The sequence below is a fragment of the Betta splendens genome, chromosome 3 (assembly GCF_900634795.4).
Source record: "Betta splendens chromosome 3, fBetSpl5.4, whole genome shotgun sequence".
In the NCBI taxonomy this organism is placed as follows: Eukaryota; Metazoa; Chordata; class Actinopteri; order Anabantiformes; family Osphronemidae; genus Betta; species Betta splendens.
Window position 1 is genome coordinate 17,939,729 of NC_040883.2, and position 20,459 is coordinate 17,960,187.

At 45.5% G+C, this 20,459-nt stretch overlaps 1 protein-coding gene across 4 annotated transcripts in view; it reads left to right on the forward strand.

The window, feature by feature from the left end:
* The window catches only part of pcdh17 (protocadherin 17), a 49,565-nt gene that overhangs the window by 10,667 nt on the left and 18,439 nt on the right, over positions 1–20,459 (forward strand). For 2 of the 4 annotated variants that reach the window (XM_029143411.3, XM_029143409.3), the window contains exons 3-4: positions 9,162–9,220; positions 9,480–9,649. In XM_029143411.3, the coding sequence (XP_028999244.1) occupies positions 9,162–9,220; positions 9,480–9,649 (229 nt within the window). Of the gene's footprint in view, positions 1–9,161; positions 9,221–9,476; positions 9,650–20,459 lie in introns of all 4 variants that reach the window. The other 2 variants (XM_029143408.3, XM_029143410.3) reach the window with 1 other exon arrangement.

The window sequence follows — 20,459 nt, forward strand, 5'->3', positions numbered from 1 at the left end:
TAATAGGAGGGATCCCACTGTCTCCTCCGCTCCAGCTTATATCTGTGGCACAGTTTGCAATCTGACTCCCATGTCTAAAGCCCTGTGTGTGTCTGAGGGGAATTGACAGCCACTGTGTTTTGCATCGGCTGTTAGGCGTTTGTGGCGACGGAGGCGAAAAAGTTGGCGCTCTCGGGTGTTATTGCCTAAACAAAAAGCCCACTAAGTGGCGGCCACACTAGATTTGTCGTCAGACGTTCGACTGTGTCTGCTCTTTTGGAGTTGCTGTAGCGCTGCCCTGGGCTAATGGTGTATTGAAAATGCTATGTTTGACCATTTTCATCTTTATTTTCTTTCTATTGTACAACACAAGCGCACTCACTTGGGCCCTGGATCTTACAGAGAAGCCTTTGGGGCCTTTAGCAATCAGATTAGTTGCTGGTTTGCTCCATTTCTTATAGATTTTCCCTCAGTTTGTTACTAAAATAGTGTATTTCATTATCTACAGTATGAACAACTAGTTCTCTCTCTCTCTGTCTCTCTCTCGCTTCATTTCTCCTGTTCTGTCTGCTCCTTTTTCAGATTCCCTCTCTTTCTCCGTGCTCTTGTCGTCTCAGATAAGCGTTGCAATTGCTCATGTTACTGACGACCCGGGCCAAATTCATAATGATGAGATTATGTTGTCAACAGTACAGAGGGTATATGTCTGCTGTATTGATCTGTGCACAGTCTTAATAAATGAAGTAGCGCGATGGAAGCGTTGTCTCAGTGATGACTCTGAACATATCTCGCTATTTATACACCCGCGACTCTGCTAAGATGATGAATGGCAGTCGCGCATTCTGCCCTTCTCCCTTTTCCTCTTCCTCCTCGCCTCCCCCCAGATTGATGGGCAAAAGCGGCTCCTCTCCCCGCACGCATTGTCTAAAACGCGTCCTCTTTGAGGTCATGTTGACACGCTGAGCCAATGTACTCCCAAGTGGAGAAACCAATCATACAAGGGGAAAAGTAGAGAAGAGGCAGGGAGTCCGGGAGGAAAGAAAGGAGGCGTGCGTGTGTCTTTTAAAGGACTGGGTTTGAAGGGGAGTTTATCTATGCATTTGAAGAGAAGGTCAGCGGGTTTAGAGCCTGAGATTATGTCTGATTGTTTCTTCCGTAGGCCAGCTGATTAATGTCTAAGCTGGCCTGACAGATTTCTTAATGCACATAGACACACTTAAAAGAGACGGAGAGGAAGCTCCGTTCAGCGCTCTGACAAAGGAGCATTATTCTAAAGCCCTTCTGTCAGTTTATCCCCAGGTGTATGGACAGTTTCCTTTCTGCCTGCGAGGCCTCCTCTCCTCTCCAGCCCCTCCTCTGCTCATCTCCACTGACCTGATACATATACAGTAGATAGGTCACCTTGAATTGCAACTAGACACAGTCCATCTGCTGTGTGCGTGTGTGTGTGTGTGTGTGTGTGTGTGTGTGTGTGTGTGTGTGTGTGTGTGTGTGTGTGTGTGTGTGTGTGTGTGTGTGTGTGTGTGTGTGTGTGTGTGTGTGTGTGTGTGCAACATGTGTGTCTTTGTTGATGTACTGGATCTGCCTCCGGCCTCTGGTCTGTGGTTTGGGGAAATTTTTTGCTTCCATCCTCAGAACAGCTCTTGATTCATTAATTTAAAGAGAATATTTACTTTTGGTTCTTTTAATGCTTTTGTTCAGGGTGTGTTTTGCCGCAACTCTATAAACTACTTCCTTTGTATGTGCTGGATCATAGGTTTTAACCACAGCAGCTCAGGCCTCTTTTAAACATTTGTGCGTGTAGCAGCTGGAGATCGCTTCGTTTCCATTGCGAGGCTGCAGATATCTGTCGTCTGGCGGCGGAACGCAGGCTTACTGTAAACGACAGTTGAGATATTGCTTCAAACACTGCAGGGTACCGGCGTTTGACCTGCTTTTTTACAAGTGCATGTTTGAATTACACTTTGTTTCATCACATTGTTCCAGCATGTTGTCATTTGTAATTATTTGTGTAAATTGTAGCTGTGGCAGGTTAAAAATGGAGAAGATTGATGCCAGTCTTGTCTAATCTATACAGCAGCATCTATAGATGTGCAGCTGCTTAGAGTGACTCAGAGTAAATTGTGGATTCAGCTGATGTTCTCCCACAGTGACCAAACCCACCTACCAGCACCACTAATTGCTTACATCTCATTTGTTTAACCACAATAAGTGAAATGGTTTATGCAGCAATGAACCATGAACGTCCCATTGGGTTTATAAAGCCAATAATTGAAAACTGAGCTTCTCATTTAACTATTGGCAAGAAAAATGAAAACAGCATATTTACCAAGTGTTGTGTGTAGAACCTCAGGGGCTACGACTGTGACTCTGTCTGGGTCATGTGTTTCTCTCTGCTGTTCTTATTCCTATTAACCAGACTAGTTATCGTAGTAAACCACCACGCGGCCGCACACCTCAGCTCCGGTCATCACTCATGGAAAGAGGCCTGCTGCGCTCTCATTTCAGATGCACGTGGGTGTGAAATCAGGATCCTCATTCATGTATTTTTCCAACAGTCAACAGTCATACGACTGGTCCCCGTTTCCGTTACCCAGACCAGCTGGTTAAATGTGTCTACACTAAACAAATCAAGCAGCGTTGGAGAACAACGCAGCTATTTTTGGAGCGCTGGCAAACTGCTGCGTTAGGGAGTTTTGTGTGCTGGAATAAATATCTATGCCAAAAGCTACATTTATCATTTACTCCCGGGGCGAAACTGCCACAGATGTGGATTGTGTTGATAGCAGTACAAACGCGCTGTCTGGTGTCGCCCCTCCTCTTCAGAGCTGCGAAGTTTCCTGTGAGCCGGCTTCAGAGGCGGCGGCTGAGGCTGAGTTGGCTGCTGAGCTGCTGTCAGTGCTGTTGGGCTTTTTTAGAAGATAATGCTGGTAGGAGCTGCAGAAATACAGTACATTCAACACAAGGTAGCAGTTGACGTAATGCGAGGTCTGTTCTTCTAACCTTGAATGAGAGCTGCTTATTCTGATTCCAGCCAGTGATGAAAAAAAGTTTGTACGAATAGACACGGACCAGACTTTTTTTGTTTGCGGTCTGTGATGTTGATGTCGCAGAACAGACGGCGTCATTATGTGGCACCGTGCGCAGGTGTGATTGCGTCTCATGCTAATGGTTTGGGATTTACACCACGCACACGCGATCCCCGAGCGCCTGCGTCATGTGATCGTCTCGGCGCTCGCGCGCGCTGATGTTCTGCTGGCGAAACGTTGGCGCTGGCAACATTCAGGCTGTTCTGGAGCATCATCAGACATGAAAAGACATGAAAGGCTCTCGAGTTGTTTCAAGTAACGAAGGCGCCAGGTAGCCAGCACACCACTTCAGTGGGACCCCACCCAATGCACACACCAATTCCCCGGTCTGGTGGCGAAGGATTATGGCCGGCTTCTCGCTCAGTTTCAAAACCCCAGGGTCAGTCATATGAATTCGCTCAATTTGAATTTAGCTCGCGGCTTGTAAAAGGAATTGTGCCAATGCCACCCTTATAAAACTAGAATTAATTTCGCTGCTTGAATATCCCACTCACTTGGCATTTTACTGATCCTCGCATCCAGCTCGCCTAAAGACAAATGTAACAGCAGCTGGTGAGCAATTTACAATGATGTATTCTCGCTGCTCATTATTTCAGCTTTTGTTTGTTTGTTGTTGTTTTTTAAGTTTAAAAATTGTATTTATACACACATTTTTATTTAATGGATGATAAACAAAACATCAACAACAGCAATATTAAATTGTTTACTGACAAACTTAAAGAAAGTCTATTATTGTTAGTTTGCGCATCACAAGTCATTTTTGCGTTTTTCTTTTGGGATATTGTTATTTGCTCTTAAAATATTATAGTCATCATGTTTAACATTCTCCCTCATCTTGAATTCAGGCTACAGGTCATTTGACACTTTTAAAGGGGCCACAGTCAGCTGGATCTTGTTTACATACATTTAGGAAAATAAATGTTGACGTTTTTTTTTCCTAAATCCTCAGTTATGCGTTTTTAATGGCAGCTTATTGTAATCTTCACCCGAGGGCATGTTGGTAAACACACACACAACTGCTGGTGGGTAACGTTGTACTTTTCACTTGATGATGATAATTCATTTAATAATTGCCTAATCAGTCTATTAATGAATCAATCTCATGAATATGTGTAGCGTGTGTGTGTGTGTGTGTGTGTGTGTGTGTGTGTGTGTGTGTGTGTGTGTGTGTGTGTGTGTGTGTGTGTGTGTGTGTGTGTGTGTGTGTGTGTGTGAAATCTAATGGGTCAAACTAAATACTGCATAAACAACAATGCCTCAGGTTTATATACAGTACTCTCATGCTCTCTCAATGACAAAGATTAGTACAAGGGGTAAATGTGCTCTATAAAAGCATATGTAGTTCCTGTATCCTCCTTATCCATAAGGAAACTATCTTCAAAATGTGACACCAAAGTAGTCATTTGTAGACAGAAGAGAATATTGTATCTATCCGTGCTCCGGCTCTGCTTCAAATGGAATAATAAAGGAGTGGGAACTGTACAGGTTGAATGGAATCAGCTTTGATGTAGTGTTTTTGCCTGTCTTAATGAAGAGATGTGAGCACGACCACCTCGGTCCACCATCGCGCCATCTCCTCAGTCTCATTTGTTTTCGCCTTTTAAGTAATTCTTTTTTTATTTGCACACCAGTTTGTTGGTTCTGTTGAGTCTGAGACTGAGGCTGGAAAGTTGCAGCGAGACATGTTTAAACTTGGCTCAGAACGAGTGTCTGGTCTAAATAACAGGCAATCAATGTGAGTGGTTGCATGCTAATTATGAATATTGACTATTTGCTTGATATGTAAAGAATAGGTCATACATGCAACTGCACCTAAACGCCTCCAGAGTACTACTTAACCCTATTTAATGAAGGAAAATGCCCTGTTCTCCACCAGTACAACATAAACACACACAAACGTAATTCCTGTCATGAGTTATGAATTGTGGAAAATCATGATTAATTGATGAGGTCTTTGAGTTAGCTCCAGAGTGGTTCCATAAGAAGCGTTGGCCATATGTCTGGTCAGCTGACACATGTGGGCAGCTCTACTCAGCCTGAGTGGTAATAAAACCCGAGTTCATCAGACTTACAGATCGAGAGGAGATGGGACTCTGCGACTATAGATAGTTTAATTGACTGGTGGCTGGGATTTGAACAAATAATCAATCCCTTCATGAGTCTCCAGTGATATGTGACCATTACACTGCAACTAATTCACGACGTGTTGATTTTTTGAAATAGATTTCACTCCTTTGCTGCAGACATTTCTCATATGGCCAACTGCTCATGTTTCTCATGTCAGAAAATGTTTCTTTCTAGTACAGTTCTTGCATCGGGTACATTTAGGTGGAGCCCGGCCTTATACCAAACACAGCCCCAGCTTTGAACATAGCTCAAGTGGAATGTCAGGCCACTCATTCACACAACAGTCACAGTGACCTGCCAGCCTGTGACAAACATTGTGGAACAGGGGGAAAATCAACACAGTTTATGCAGGTGAGTCGCTGTCACAAATCATCCAGCACAAAAAAATGTGCTGCACCAGAAAGGTGGAAAAGAGAAAAAGGGTGAGAGGTCTGTCAGACTTTAATGTCATAGATACAGTACAAAGCAACAGGGCGATGAATTCTGCATTACAATAGGCAATAAAAAGAAACTACATACTGTACCATAGTATGTACAGTGGAACTCATTCTGAAGTTCTGAAGAATGACATGGATCTATACAACATCCAACACGCTCTGTCAGATGTTTAACATATCCTCAAAAACCCCCGTTTATGACTAAATCCCGTCAAGAATAATCATCTCAGTGTCCATCTGCTCTGATATGACACTGGCTGGAGTCTGTCTAGGCTCCATTTACCCACATCAGTGTCACTCCTTACTCGTCTGGAATTCCTCTGGACCAGACTTCTGGTGTGTTGTTTAGAAGATAATGGAAGATATTTAGCAGGCAGATGGCTTTAAGTTCACTTAAGCCTATTGATTGATTGTTCTCTTATCTCCAGGAAGATGTATAGAACCAGGTAATTAGATTTGATCACTTACAATAGCTCCTCAGCCACTAGGTAATCAATGCGGTCTAATTATTGTCTCGTTTCCCCACCCCTTCTTCCTTACTTCCTTAATCATCCTCTCACTTTGCCGTTTCGATCCCTTTTTTTCGGTTTTCATCTCTATGTCCGGTTTTCATTACACTCCCCTTCACGGTTGCATTTTTTCCACTCCTTACCCTCAGCTATTGTCTGATTTATCCGTAACCCACTCTAATTTGTCTGTTGCTTAGCTACTCTGACCGGGCGTAAACGAGTTCCTGGGGAGTTGCCGTCACACAAGCGCATGCAGACAACATTTAAAGACATTTAAAAAAACAAGCCAAAAAATAATATCTCACGGTCTGAATCTGTTTGGCATATTCGCAAGGTTACAGCAGATTTAGAACAGCTTTGCACTCCGTGACACCAAACATATGCACTCGCAGGAATACACACAGAGGCAGAAAGACAGTAAAGGACAAACGCGTGTATCATAGCTAGCGGGGTGGGCGGGGCCACGCGGTGGAAACCCGTTCCTTTGAATAAAAGAGACCTGTCCAACGAGGTGTGAAAGAGAAGCTACAATTTGTCCTCGTTCAGCACCTCGGCTTAAAATATCAACCTCGCACACATGTACACACCAACATGGAGACAAACAGTGGGCCAAACTGCACCGGCGAGGCCTGAGAGCAGAACAGCGCTCCAGTGTGCGCTCGTCCCATTTGTCTCAATCGGCCTCCTGTCTGCTCGCTCAGTCTCAGGGCCTCAAAGGGAATACCCAATACAATGGAGCTTTTTACACTTACTCAGACTTGCTGTAGTCAGTATCTCTTTGACCTTTGCGGTCTTTCTGCATAGACAACACATGACACATCATTCAATACAATGCACTTACAAGCTTTTGCTATTTTCATCCGCGGAACTCGGCAAACTAACCTCGGATGATATTTCCACCCAACCTCTGGACTGGTTTTGAGTTGTTTCAGAGCTCCCCTGAATCGTTAAGGTCAAAGACTCCTCATGTTTTAGGTCAATACGGAAGTTGGACTTTGAAACTTTAAAGGTCAAATGTACAGTCGCTGCAGTTTGGATGAGTTCAAATGTTGGTGGCTCCACAGTAGTTGGACTAAGTTCAGTTCAGGTCCCACGAGAGGAAGTGGCAAAAAAGCCCAACAATTCAACAACATATGACATGAAATATTGATAAATGGATTCACATACAGCATACTGTGTGTTAAAATAATAATCACAAAACCTCTGGACATCAACCAGTATTTACCATCTGAACCTCAAACTACCCTGTATTCATTGTGGGCTCTGACTGGCTAAGTACAAAGCAGCACATACTGGCTGTTATCGATCCATTAATTGGAAAGTGGCCCATTGTAGTGAAAGGGCTGGACAGTATAGACGGACTGGAAGAGATGGACGCTTAAGATCAGCCTGCGCCCTAATTGGCAGGAAAGAGGTTTCTATGAAGTGGTGTAATGTGCTTTTTATTGGCTGCTGGGTGGGAGGAAGGAGGGGGTGTAATGTATGCTGCTTTAAGTGCAAGGTAACTTCTCCTTTTTGGTAAAACTCAACTCCACAGCCACAAATTTCACATTTCCTATTACAATGCAGTAGATGAACCTTTTTAGTCGTATGAGGGAAAAAAACCCAGAGAAATGTTGTGCACACCATTTAGATAGTTGTTCCCTGTGCACAGGTGCGGATGGTAAATGAAAATGTACAACAGTCAAAGAAATTCATTTTCTGTTAATGTCCTTTCATCTTGATCAGACTCAGGGCTTTGCAGAGCTGAGTTGATTGGAAAGTATGCCCAAGGATGAGTCCCTGGTCACAGAAGTACAGAAGAGGCCCGTGAATATAAAGGTTTTCATCCACGAAAAACTCAGCCTGTTGTAATTTCAATGCCAAACGCTTTTTCCAACATTCATTCTTCCGCTACTCCGTGGTCAGATTCCGTCTTTTGACATATTGTGTGGGTGTTTTCTTTTAATCTCGGCGAAGGCTGAGGTGGAATAGAGTGTTTAGGTAGAGATAAAGGTGTTGGCAAAAGCATGGAAGGTCAAAGTACTGAGGTGGCCTGTCTGACCTTCAGACATGCTTTTTCATACAGAGCTGCCGCAGAGCACGGATGACATTGAAATACTCTATCGACTGTGAGTCAAGCTGTGCATGTGAAAAAGCCCGGCGCAAGGAGACATTACTCACTAAACATGACATTTTATTGCTATCAATTCAAGACAGGGAGTTGGGCACTACAAAGGCTGGTAATTTGAGTTCCTCACGGTGTGGTTTCCTTCCAGCCTCTGTGCGACGGGACGTATGTAAAATGTATTTAATATCTATTAAATGGCAACATAAACTGAATTCCCATCATGGCTTTCATTCGTCTGTGACCTTTTATCTCAGTTGATGTCATTAAAACCTTTTCGCTGATACAATTAATAGAAAGGAGACAGACTGGGAAAATGTGCCATTATGATTGATCCGGTGTGTGAAGCGCCGCTGCTGACGAGCGAGGAGCGTTTGTGCATTTCACGCAGTGTGGGCTCTCCAGCCTTTCATTACGCTGCTCTCCTTTGCGACGCGTGACTCGACTGTATATGTCGCGTGCGATGAAGACCCACGAAGCCCGATTGCTCCTTTCCACTTTGTTGTGTCACCATAAAAAATTAAAAACAACCTATTCTTTGCTTGTGAACGTTTCGTTAAAGAAAGCGGAGGCTCCGAAAGTCAGTGATTTCTCAACGCGACATTGTTAAAATACGTGGAAAATCGCGAATCGCGTTGTTTCGCAGCGTTTCTGCTGTCGATTGTGAGACGCCTGCTACCTTTGATTTTTGTTCACTCTGCTGTTTACTCTCGTGCAGATAATTGGCTCGTTTTGACGACATGCTCCGAGTTAAACAACATAGATCTGGCTTCCCCCGTACGCCGTCCTCCCCACCTTGGTTTTTAAATTCATAATTAATCATGTGTCACTGGATCTTGTTTCACACCAGGACTCATTGCTGTAGAGCTCACAACTGTACATCGTTTTTTTTTTTCCTCTCTTCTCTCCACAGACGGACAATTTCCCCACTGAGCCTAATTATATGGGAAGCAGACAACAGTTTGTTCAAAGGTAAGAGCCGGGATCTATATTCCTCACTACGTCTCAGATCTTTATTTTGTTATGTCGGCAGCCCCCAAAAACAGCGCCCGCAGCCAGCGAACTGATTAATGATACAGAAGCATAGCAGCAGACGAAGGGCATGCGCCTTTAATTAGGTTAAAAGTGGTCAAATTATATATGTATTTGTATCATCCACCGAAGGTGGAAACAGTCCAAAAACCCATAGTGTCAGTCGTACCTCATGTTCCTTTGTGTATTTTCGCAGCAGCTCGACATTTAAGGACCCAGAGCGAGCGAGTCTCAGAGACAGTGGTCACGGCGACAGCGACCAGGCCGACAGCGACCAGGACACCAACAAGGGCTCCTGCTGCGACATGTCTGCCAAGGAAGCCCTCAAGCTGAAGGCCACGGGCGTGAAGCCGCCGCCGCTGGAGCAAGGTGAGCGCGCGTTCATAGATTCCACTGCGTGAGGCCCGAACGGCGCCGTGAGCCAAACGCGCATGAACCAAGCCACCGTCCATCCACTCACTCTGCTGCACTTGTTCCTCTCTCTTGATTTGCCTGAATGCTCCCAGTCTGAATTTACACTGGGCTACTTCATCCTCACTTACTTTGTTCTATGCACTTTTGCGTGTGTGTGTGTGTGTGTGTGTGTGTGTGTGTGTGTGTGTGTGTGTGTGTGTGTGTCTGAAGGTGTGAGCGTTTGTGCATTCTACACACGTCCTCAGTTTATCAAAGCAGACAAGCCCATTATGTTTTTATAAGCCCAACTACTTCAGCCTCTCCATTTAGTCCCCCATCCCTGAGCACCCGTCTCTGAAACTTTGATAATGGAACATGGAAAATGACTTAGTGAGCGGCGGGCGATGTAGCTTCGTGGCGCGGTGATTAAATATGAATAATTATTCTAAGCACTGTGGGTCGGGCAGATTACACATGACATGTGTAGAACAATAACTCCCCAGATGTGCGTGGTTGCAGCCCTCCTTAGCCCAGCCACCTCGCGTGAACAGCGCAGGGTCAGGGGAGGCAAGGAAGCAGAGCTCCTACATGGCGATGGAGAGAAATAATGGGAGGGAGGCCGGGCGATTCCTCACTGCGGCTTCAGCCAGTCATGTACCTCGGTGTGGGCCATTACCTGCTTGGCAAAACTGATATTCCCCCAGAATTACAAATTCACTAAAGTCTCCGCACCAAGAAATATGTATCTCGCCGAGTGGATCCAGCACAGTGCTGTATATAGAACATGGTTTCTTTGTAATGATCCTATTAATCCAGGGAACAGAAGGGCTGTTTTACTCCTTGTGGAAGGACAATGACAATTTGTGCAACACTCTGTGGTGCAATATGCACGTCTGACTAGGCAGCATTTTTTCCCATTTCATTGATTCTTAGAATAAAAAAAAAAAAAAAAAAACGCCACACATGTTGGCAAGAGAAATTGGCCAATTAAAGAGCTCCATATGTTTCCCATTTGAAAATGTTCCCATTTAATTGTCCATGAGGGGCTGAGAACAACGCACCCATAGCACACATGACAGAGAGAGCTTCTGTCAGGATGTAAAACCTGCCCCCGATCGATGCGGCGCCGCGGCCGCAGCCCCTCCGTCCGCCCGCCTCCCGCTGCTTTGGCGCTCTCAGTCGCGTGCAGACAGACAGACGCACGTCAGCGGCCGCGCTGCAGAAGCGAGCGGCTTCCTGCCCTCCCGTCCGTCCTCGCCGCGCTCCGCCGCGACTTTTGTCTCACTTCTCCACCTCGCCGCGCTCGGGGAGATCGATGGATGCGCGATCGGACAGTTAACCGGCCGCAGCTGGCCGTGTTTAGCCAATAACACGCGGGCCTAGCTGAGCTGTGGAGGAGGGCGGGGGCGGGAGGCCGCGGTGGGATGCGAGAGCGGCGGCGCCGAGCGAGGGGCGGGGGCCGCGCGCTGGCAGGGCTCCAGAGCATCTTTATTAAGTTGCAAAGATAGCAGTGAGTGCTCCAAAGCAGCGAATTATGCCTCACTCTGACTTAATATTGACATGAGAGGACAATGTATCGTTGGGCCTCTACTGCTACAAGGCCTGCTCTTTGCTGAGTTGCCCGGCTGGTTGGGATGTATTGCAAGATGGTCACTTACAGTGGTCCCATCTGCTGCTTGGCCTGAAGCAGACTCACTCTGCACAGGTGATATATAGCAAGTGTATGGCTAATTAATTAGGCTTAGTTAAACAGAGAAGCAACCTGCTGGGATCACTGTCCTTCATACTGTACGTTTGTTCATGCGCTCAGCTTCTAGGTCGTCTATGTCTGTGCCTATCTGCGAACCACCGTCCCTCCTTCCTTCCCTCCTCGCTTCCTAAATTTCTTCATCCCACCCTAAATCCTGTGTTCCTCTCCAAGTACAGCTCTCCCAATTACTCTTGAGCTCTCTCTGCCTGCCTGCCAGGACACTATGGCCTCGTTCACTGGCTCAGTATAAACAGTACAACAGTAAACTACAAGTGCACAAAGTCCCAATCAATCCCCAACACTGTTTCAGTTCTTAGCCCTTATAGTCACTAGGTTGTAGCCTACAGTGTAGTCCCATGTTCCTCCTCTCGTCACACCGTCAGTTTCCACTCATGCTCGTCTCTGGTAACAAACATCGATGGTACAAACATATTCCCTCTCCTCGCGCTTGTAATTCATCTTTTCTTTCTTATGTTCTGTACGGTTTCTTTCCAGACAACATAATCTGGGCATCTTCACACCAGGGACCAGTAACAAATTGATTAATTAGCCCTGAAAATTTGGTAGCGACGTATTAATTAAGCTTAAGTATATCAAATGCATTTTTTTTGCCAGTTTTAAATGGTGATTAATTGATGCTCCAGCGCGCCTGCAGCAGACGTTGATACGAACTCCTCTGGCTCCGGCAGAGCGGCTGGCAGCACATCGCTTGCCTCCGTGGAGACGACTGCCACAGTCCCTATCACGAACAGACAGGCGGCAGCGGTGTAGGGAGATGTTCCCACTGATAGGGGCCGTCCGAGGAAATGGAGAAAGAGGGATGATGGAGGAGGAGGAATGAGATCATGGAAGGACGGAAGCTGTTGGACTGGGCCATGCGACTTCTCCCAATTAGCCGTGATTCCAGTCTAATAATCCAACCACCCCCTGCTTGTTTTTAAAAGCAAAGCGAGAGTGGGATGGAGGGAGGGAGGGAGGGAGGAGGACGTGATGCTGCAGCACACGGAGACATGTTCCTATGACAGCGCAGTAGAGGATGATAAAATTGACTTTTCCCTGTTATTTGTGGCAGGCTGATAGAAACCCCCACCCCCACATTATCCCTCAGCTTGTGGATAGCTCAAATAAGGGGGATGTCAGTCTTTGTCAGCTGCGCACACATATGCACCTAAACAATAACGTAAACACACACATGTGTCAAGGAGATATGAATAATGTCAGCAGTGTTTGTTACTAAGGAAACCCTAGATTTATGTGACCTTTTAAACAAAGGCGTTATAATAATTTCTAGTCTGTAAATTAAATAATTTATGCTTTTTCCAAGAATCAGTCTGTCTGTTCAAATCTAAGAAGGAAACTAGCGTCTTTGCCAAGTTTAAACCATGATGACAATTATGCCTGCGTTCCCTCTTCAATAAAAGGAAAAACAATATTTGCCACATCACAGCTCTTGTGCTTCTTGTACCAAAGCCTTTAAGGTGCACGTTTTTCACATGCACGTTGTTTTAGTTATTAAGAATACTAAAATGCAATATTAAAATATTCATATCCTTTGTGTCATAGTCCATAACTACTAGTTATGATAGTATTTTACTACCAGAGTTTTACGTGATATGGGCCTCAGGGAACCATGGGAGGCCGTTCATCACACATGGGACTGAATCTCAACACTATTGTTATTATCGTTAGCGTTTTCAATTAAATGGGGCATTCAAAACTGTCCGTATTTTTGAGTCCTTGTTATGAGTCTGTAAAGCTGTGAGGAAATGAAATCTTATGTTATTTTGATGAATAACACTATTCAACTAAATCCATGGTAATATTCTGTAACTCCCCCTGTGGCCCCTTGTCTTAATCTAAAAACTCTACCATTAATGTACTTTTCACCTCCACACGGTCTTAGTCTTTACTTCTCTCCCCTTATTGGGAGCAATTAAGTTTGAATCATGAATAAACGTAAAAAAAAGAAAAGAAAATGCAATTCCAAAATTAATTGACTGGTCATAAGTCAGATCAGATGCCCTTTTCACACTTGTAGCCATGGCAACCTCTATCCTGTTCATTCTGGCCTTCAATAAACCTTTATCTGACGGTTGGAAAAGGGCATACCAATCAACATCATTCATATTTCATGGACATGGACAGATAAATGCAGTCACGTTTTTCATACGGTGGCTTGATGCGCAGTACATCTATAATTTGAATGCGTTTGAACTCCCATTCAAAATGCAGCCCGCTGGCTTCGTTATTGACCCGCATGTTATTTTTGCCACAAATAGTGCACTTACAGTTGCAGATAATATCAGGTACATCACAACAATGACGTTATTAATGCATGTACACATAATTTAGAGATATTTATATTCATAATTCCCTTAAAAGCCACGTGCTAGTGGTATGTCTGACTAATTATACCTTTACAGGGCTAAACTGCCTAATGAATGCATTTATAACATTTTAGTCAGAGCCAGAGATAGAACAAATGCACACACGTCAGACTGAGGACGAATGAGCAAATGAACCAATAGGCCTGCGCTGTTCAAAGTGGAGAATGTGACTCAACCATATCTTGTGGACAGGAATTGGATTATCAGATGAGTAATAATAATAGTTTCCATGTGCCTCTCATTAGCAAGTTTGAGCAATAAACTCTTTCAAAGCCTCCGAAGGGCTGCTCTCTCCGGTGCAGAGGGGCCGCTGTTAATGTGTGGTTCCTCGCTTGATGTTAAAGTAATTGTGCTGCAGGTTAATAGACAAACATCTGCTGAGAGAGGGGAGCTTTATCTCGCTGCATTGTAATTAGTCTCTTTATAAATATTGCTCTAAACAGGTAGCATATGGAAGAGCCATGGTTTCGTGTGACGCTTTCACATCTGTCTGTTTAAACCTGATTAATTGAGGCCATCAGGGATTGTGTTCACCCAGTGGAGACGCGTTTGAGCGTCATCCCGTGAACCCTCTCATACCAGCATGAGTGGAATTAGTCTTCTCTCACCTCCCGTTTCCTTCACTGCCTCCTAGCTGCTTTGCGAGTAATACTTTATTTCAAATATTTGTTTTCTTTTTGTCTTTTTATGAAGTGTCTGCTATGTTTCATATTCAAACAGCCCTTAAAGATTCTATCGAGGAAACAGAAAAACACGGCCTTAAGGAGTAGATTAGGAAAACAAACAACATCTGAACACAGCAGCCAGATGCTCGCGCTTCTTCTCACTCTTTGCGTGAACTATTGGTCAAAGAGGATTTGTCTCTGAGCTTTTTCATCTTCTCCGGCTCTGCATTTTCTCCGCTCTTCCCTGCCTGTCCCTCGCTGCGCTGAAAGCCTGATTCATTGCAACATCACCAGCTACTTTTTTCCTGGTGGGGAAAATGAGAACAATCAGCAATCTGGACTTCTCCAGGATGCATCACTCAAAGTCAAATAAGAATTCTGTGTGTGTGTGTGTGTGTGTGTGTGTGTGCGTGCGTGCACGTGTGTGTACGTGTGTGTGTGAGAGCACACATGTGCCAGATCGTGTGCTCGCCCCGTTCTTAGAGGATAGGGCGGTATCGCACAGCAGTGAGGCGATTTGCGGCTAAGCTAGTGGAATCCTGCGGAAAGCCTAAAATCTTGTGGGGTGAAGGGAGGGGAAATATCACAGTCTTAGGATTTCTCCTCTCTCATTATGGAAGATTTAAAGGGATTAGTCTATTTTCTTTAATACATGAAGTTTTATTAAATTCCATTGTTATGATTGTGGTTCATGAGGGGTAATGGCCATTCTTGTGTCCTTCCGTGTGCCGTCCTGAGCTGAGTTCTCGGCCCAAACGCCTGCCCAGCGCTTCACCCCCTGATCCGCACGCAGAACCCCCCCCCGCACCGGTGGGCCACTGATGAATACCTCCAACTCCCACCAATTGGGCGATAAATCGATGGCTCTATCCCTTCACCCTGGAAACGGCGGTGAATAATTATGACATGTTTATGGAAGCGATGAGTAAAAATATGTCTTTTTCTGCTCCGAGCGCCGTTTGAACCTCTCATCAAAGCGTGATTGGGCTTCTCATCCAAATCAGCCTAGCGCATTTCCCCAGCACCTTCCAGTAAGACCCCGGTTCCCCCTAAACGCTTACAGCTGCTCAGTCCTCTCTCTTCACACCTCTCTGTAATGAGAACATTACAGGGTATTAATCCAAGTGTGTGCTCACTCATATTAGACACTGAAAAACACACAAAGCCATTAAACGCTGTGGAAACGTTATTCAAGGCCCATTAAAAAATGTAGGTGCACTGAGTATAAGGATTAGTCCTCAGTCGTGGAGGTTTAAAGTTAATCGCTGTTCAAGCATATTGCTGAACTTCATCCACGGTCAGGCCAAGCAAAAACCTCAGCGATATTATATTTTATGCCTCTTTATTATTCTTTTTTTAATGGGTTTGTCACAGTCACGATATAAAACACTGCCGCATGCTTAAACGTAGGCTTGTGCCTCCGCCGCGGCTTTTGGCAGAAGCCTCACCTGCAAATGAATTTGAATGTGTTTGCTGTGAAGCCTCATTTGTGTGTAATTGAACTCAGAAAGGGAGGCGAGGTGGTTTGATTAGTTTGCATATTCCGTGTTTACACTTTCCACACGTACACAAACGTGCTTGCTGTAAACACACCACTAACCTACTTTGTCGTGGCACGCGTGTGGCTGAACCTGGTCGTGGAGCATGTGCTCAATCACACATGCATGCAGTGTTTATCAGCCTGATCATTGCGTGGCTCTGCTCCCCGTTGTTCCTCCACTAATCACACCAACAACAACCTCGTTGTCGTCTATGGCGCTCCAGCTATAACTGAAATTAATTAACATTGTGCGTCTGAGCCCTCCTCAGCGCCGCTGCTTTTTCTCTCTCTAGGCATTAACGTCCCATTGAAAAGGCGAGTCAAATTTGCGATTGCGGCACAAACGAGACGGGACGTTATCGCGGCTCTGGATGCTGATACGCTGCACTGGATGCAGCCCAGGTGCCGGATTTGGAGCGCGGGAGCGTTGGTGCAGGTTTTACAGCTCATGGGTGGGACTCGTGGTGTGTTTTTCGCTGAAAACAACAAACAGGCTGAATCTGAATCAGTGCTTTGCAGCCTTGTGCCTGTGTCTGTGTGTTGGTGAGATATACACAGACTGACTGACAGAAATAACTCCTGCGAGCAATCCAAGGCTGATTCGTAAAAGACTGAGTGGATTGGAGTGTTTTAGAACAAGCCGGTGCCTCATACACATTTGCACTGCCCTTGTGTTTCTTTGATGCATTAAAAACATTTTTTTCCCATAGAAACTCTGAGTTGCGAGCTGTGGAATGACTCCCCCCAATTTTTTGAAGGGTTTAAAGAAAAGCGCTCCCAATTCAAGTTAGTTTGTTGTCACGGCACCTCTTGGAGTATGTGTGACAGAGCAGCACAAGAGCTGTTCCAGAATCTGCTCTCAGTGGGTGAAACATGTTGTCCGGCACAGCAGTAGGGAGGATACTACAGAGCAGATTATAATGATACAGAACATCGTCACTTCCTGGACCCGAGCCACGGTGCAGCCATCTGTCCTCTGTCCACGGACAGCCGGGTGTGTGTGTGTGTGTGTGTGTGTGTGTGTGTGTGTGTGTGTGTGTGTGTGTGTGCGCGTGTGTGCGTGCGTGCGTGCGGGGCATCACTTTAGACATTAAGCACACACTCTTACATATGTTTGCCTTTTTACTTCCTCTGTACCTTTTCCAGCTGTATTCTTCTTCTTCTTCAGTAATGATTTAAATGCCTTTAAAGCATCCGGAGGAACTCTCTGATTCGATTGTTTAAACCATTTATCAGCGAAGGTGTCGCACGAAAAGAAACAAAAAGGAACACGCAACCTGCTTTACTTCACTGCAGAGTGTTATACATTGAAATATGCATATTTTAGTAGGTTAATTTGTCATTATTATCAATATTATAGATCTGAGATCTTAAGTGGATCAGTTGATTAATGGTGGTAGAAATCAATTGATAAACAGCTTTTGGATCTCTTTCAGGCCACAAGACTAATGTGCCCTGGGTCCACATCATTGAATTAATGAAGACGAATAAAATGTGGTGTATTTGTTTGCATTACCTGCAGCCTACTTTCTTTTACCTTTACCCACGTGTGATATGAAATCAAGCAGTGACAACACTGGAGTTCAGCATAAAGCAACAGATGGAAAGACGCGACTCCTACTTTTGCCTCAGTGATGCATTACTGATGACAAATTCACACCTGTAGACTCACAATTAGAGGAGATGATTCGCAGTCAGCTGGTAACAATGCACTATTTTATGCTGGCTGCCACAGATACTTGGTATTCTAGCTATTAGAAAGATTTTCTTGATCAGAAAAGTGAAATCTGTAAGAGTGCAACCACATTACTGTAATTTTGTATGGATATGAGGGGACATTCACAGGTAGCTTATCCATTTACCAACCTCATATGCAGTATTTGGACTTTCTTCCGAGCTGAATGTGTCTTTACCACACCAAATACAGGAACTGACAGATTGTTTCATCAATTCTGTACTGGCTGCTCTGAACTGGGGAAATTTTCGAGCTTTGATTATGCAAAAACGAAACGGTTGGTAAAAAAAAATCCCCTAGACAATTTAGCACAATTTCTTCCAAATCTGGAAGATACAAAGATACAAATGAAGCTTGTGTATGAGCATGAATATTTGTGGCACCCCAGGGCATTGTTTCCCCATGTTACACTGCATCAGGAGCCAGAGAAATAAATGGGCCTGGCCTGTCCAAGGCATCGAGACTTCTTCTCTGCTCAACCATAACTAGTGATGTCCTTTCATCCACTGCCTCCAGTGATATAGATAATAGAGTGTTTGAAGAGGCAGGAACGCTAAGACAAAAAGAGATGGGATGTGGGTTATGTGATGACACGGGATGGGATGGGCTGAGCAGACATGTCAAAAAGGAAGATGTTCAGACGCGTGTAGTGGTGGGGTGTAGATGTATGCAGCAAATACAGCAATGGGAACTTCAAGTAAAAAACAATTAGCAGAAACACGACCGAGATAAAGATGAAATCACAGCAACTGATAAGTGATCGGCACAGGAGCTCGGGGGTGGGTGGGTGTCGGAAGCGGGGTAGGACCGCACTGAGCTAAGTAGCATGGTGTTGGATTCCCTGCAGTCACCAAATCACCAGTTCAAAAAAATAAAAAATGAAATGCTGTCGACATAAACACATGCTGCAGCTTCCTGGGACGCGCCGGGGCCGAGTCACGGGAACGGGCTCGCACGCCCGCTCGGCGGTGGGAGAGAGAGGCCGACCCTCACAGCTGTGATAAATATAGGTTAAGGCGTTTGCCCCGTAGCGGGTGCCTGGTGGTGCCGCTGCTGCAAGGACAGCGCCGCATCAACACGCGGCGTTACTGTACGACTGCTGCACACGTGGCACGCCGCTCCAACCGGCGAAGAGAGAGAGAGAGAGAGAGCGGGCGAGCGAGGCTGCACGCGAGCGCGGTGACTGGGAGTGTTTTCCTCCGATAACCTCAGTTTGTTACTTTTTGATCCTGCTAAATTAAGATAAGGGGCTTGGTTAATTAAACTGTCACATGGCAATACCTTGAGGAATTGCGAGGCCAACACAGCTTTAATTGGGTGGCTGCTATTGTCCCCGCACTGCCTCTCTTCTCCAGGAGGCAGTTCCACGGAGGTGAAAAAATAAAAGCCCCCTCACGGCGACTGGCAGAGGATGGAAGAGTTGAAGGGATGACGAGCTAATGCGTGTGGAGGCGGGGCGAAGCCGGGTGATGTCATATAACTGAAGCGTTAAAGGCATTTCCTACTTAACGCAACGCCTAAAGAGCCCCTCGACTCAGCGACGGCCCGGCCGGACTGAGAGCTTTAATTGCTGCCTGAATGAGAGCTGTTTCATTTTCTATACATTGCAGCATTCTCCTTGACAAATTAGTTGCAAGGCAGGTCTCCAAAGCCCAAAGGACAATGTCAGCAAGCTTAAGATACATCTGTAATTACCGGCAGCCAATTAACAGCTGACCTCAGCGTCCCACCTCAAACCGCCAGATCTATTATGGAGATTTAGAAGACTTGCAGTGTAAACAAGCGAGTGTGACGGATCCTCACGCAGCGTTTACACCTTTCCCCCAGGTTTACGCACACGCTTCATTGGAATTCAGGCCACGGGGGGGGCAGCATTGTCTGGAACGGGTCTTCAGCAGCATTCCGTTGATCAACCTCTGTACAGTACTGAGCGCCCAGGTTTAGACAGACTCCATAACTGTATAACGACTGACGAGTTGAAGCGAGTTTAAGACTTTATGTAAAGTGTTTACATTTTATATGGGGTGTATAGTGTATAAACAAATGTGTCGAGCTGTGTTTGACAAAGTCCCACAAAGATTATTCTGATATCTTGGAAACATTGTGGGATTGTTGTTGCTGGAGGACGCATCCTCGACAGCATAATGCCTCCTCTGCGCCGACGTCCTAAAAACAGTCGTCCATCTGTCCCCGAAGGTGACGAACAAAAGACAAATCGGCCTTGATTAACAAGTGGGAGATCTGGGCGCTGGTCGGCTGCGCCGCCTCTCATCCCGCTCCGAAGTGGTGATCAAAGAGGATGAAGTTTTGAGCCTGGGGATAATCTAGTTCCCCAGATTGTGATAATGCTGCTCAGGACGAGTGCGTGGATGAGGACGGGCTCGGCGTCCTCGCGGCGGCCGCTTCGCGCTCGCGTGTCCTGATGTGCGTGTGCGTCGGTGCTCTAAAGAGAAGAGGCAGACAATGGCCAGACGCAGCCAGTGGATTAATACACATAGGCCGGCAGAAAGTACACACCGTGTTGCTGTATCCAGGCAACCGCATCAGAATTCAAGACGTATCGAACAACAGGTGATTGCCTCCATCTTCCTTTTTCAGCTTTGAGCTGCGAAATTATGACCACTTCTACTCACATGTGCCACAATATCAAGTGACAGCAACGCTAGACAAAAGCTCTTCTGTACAGAAACAGCACTTAGTCGAAAATAT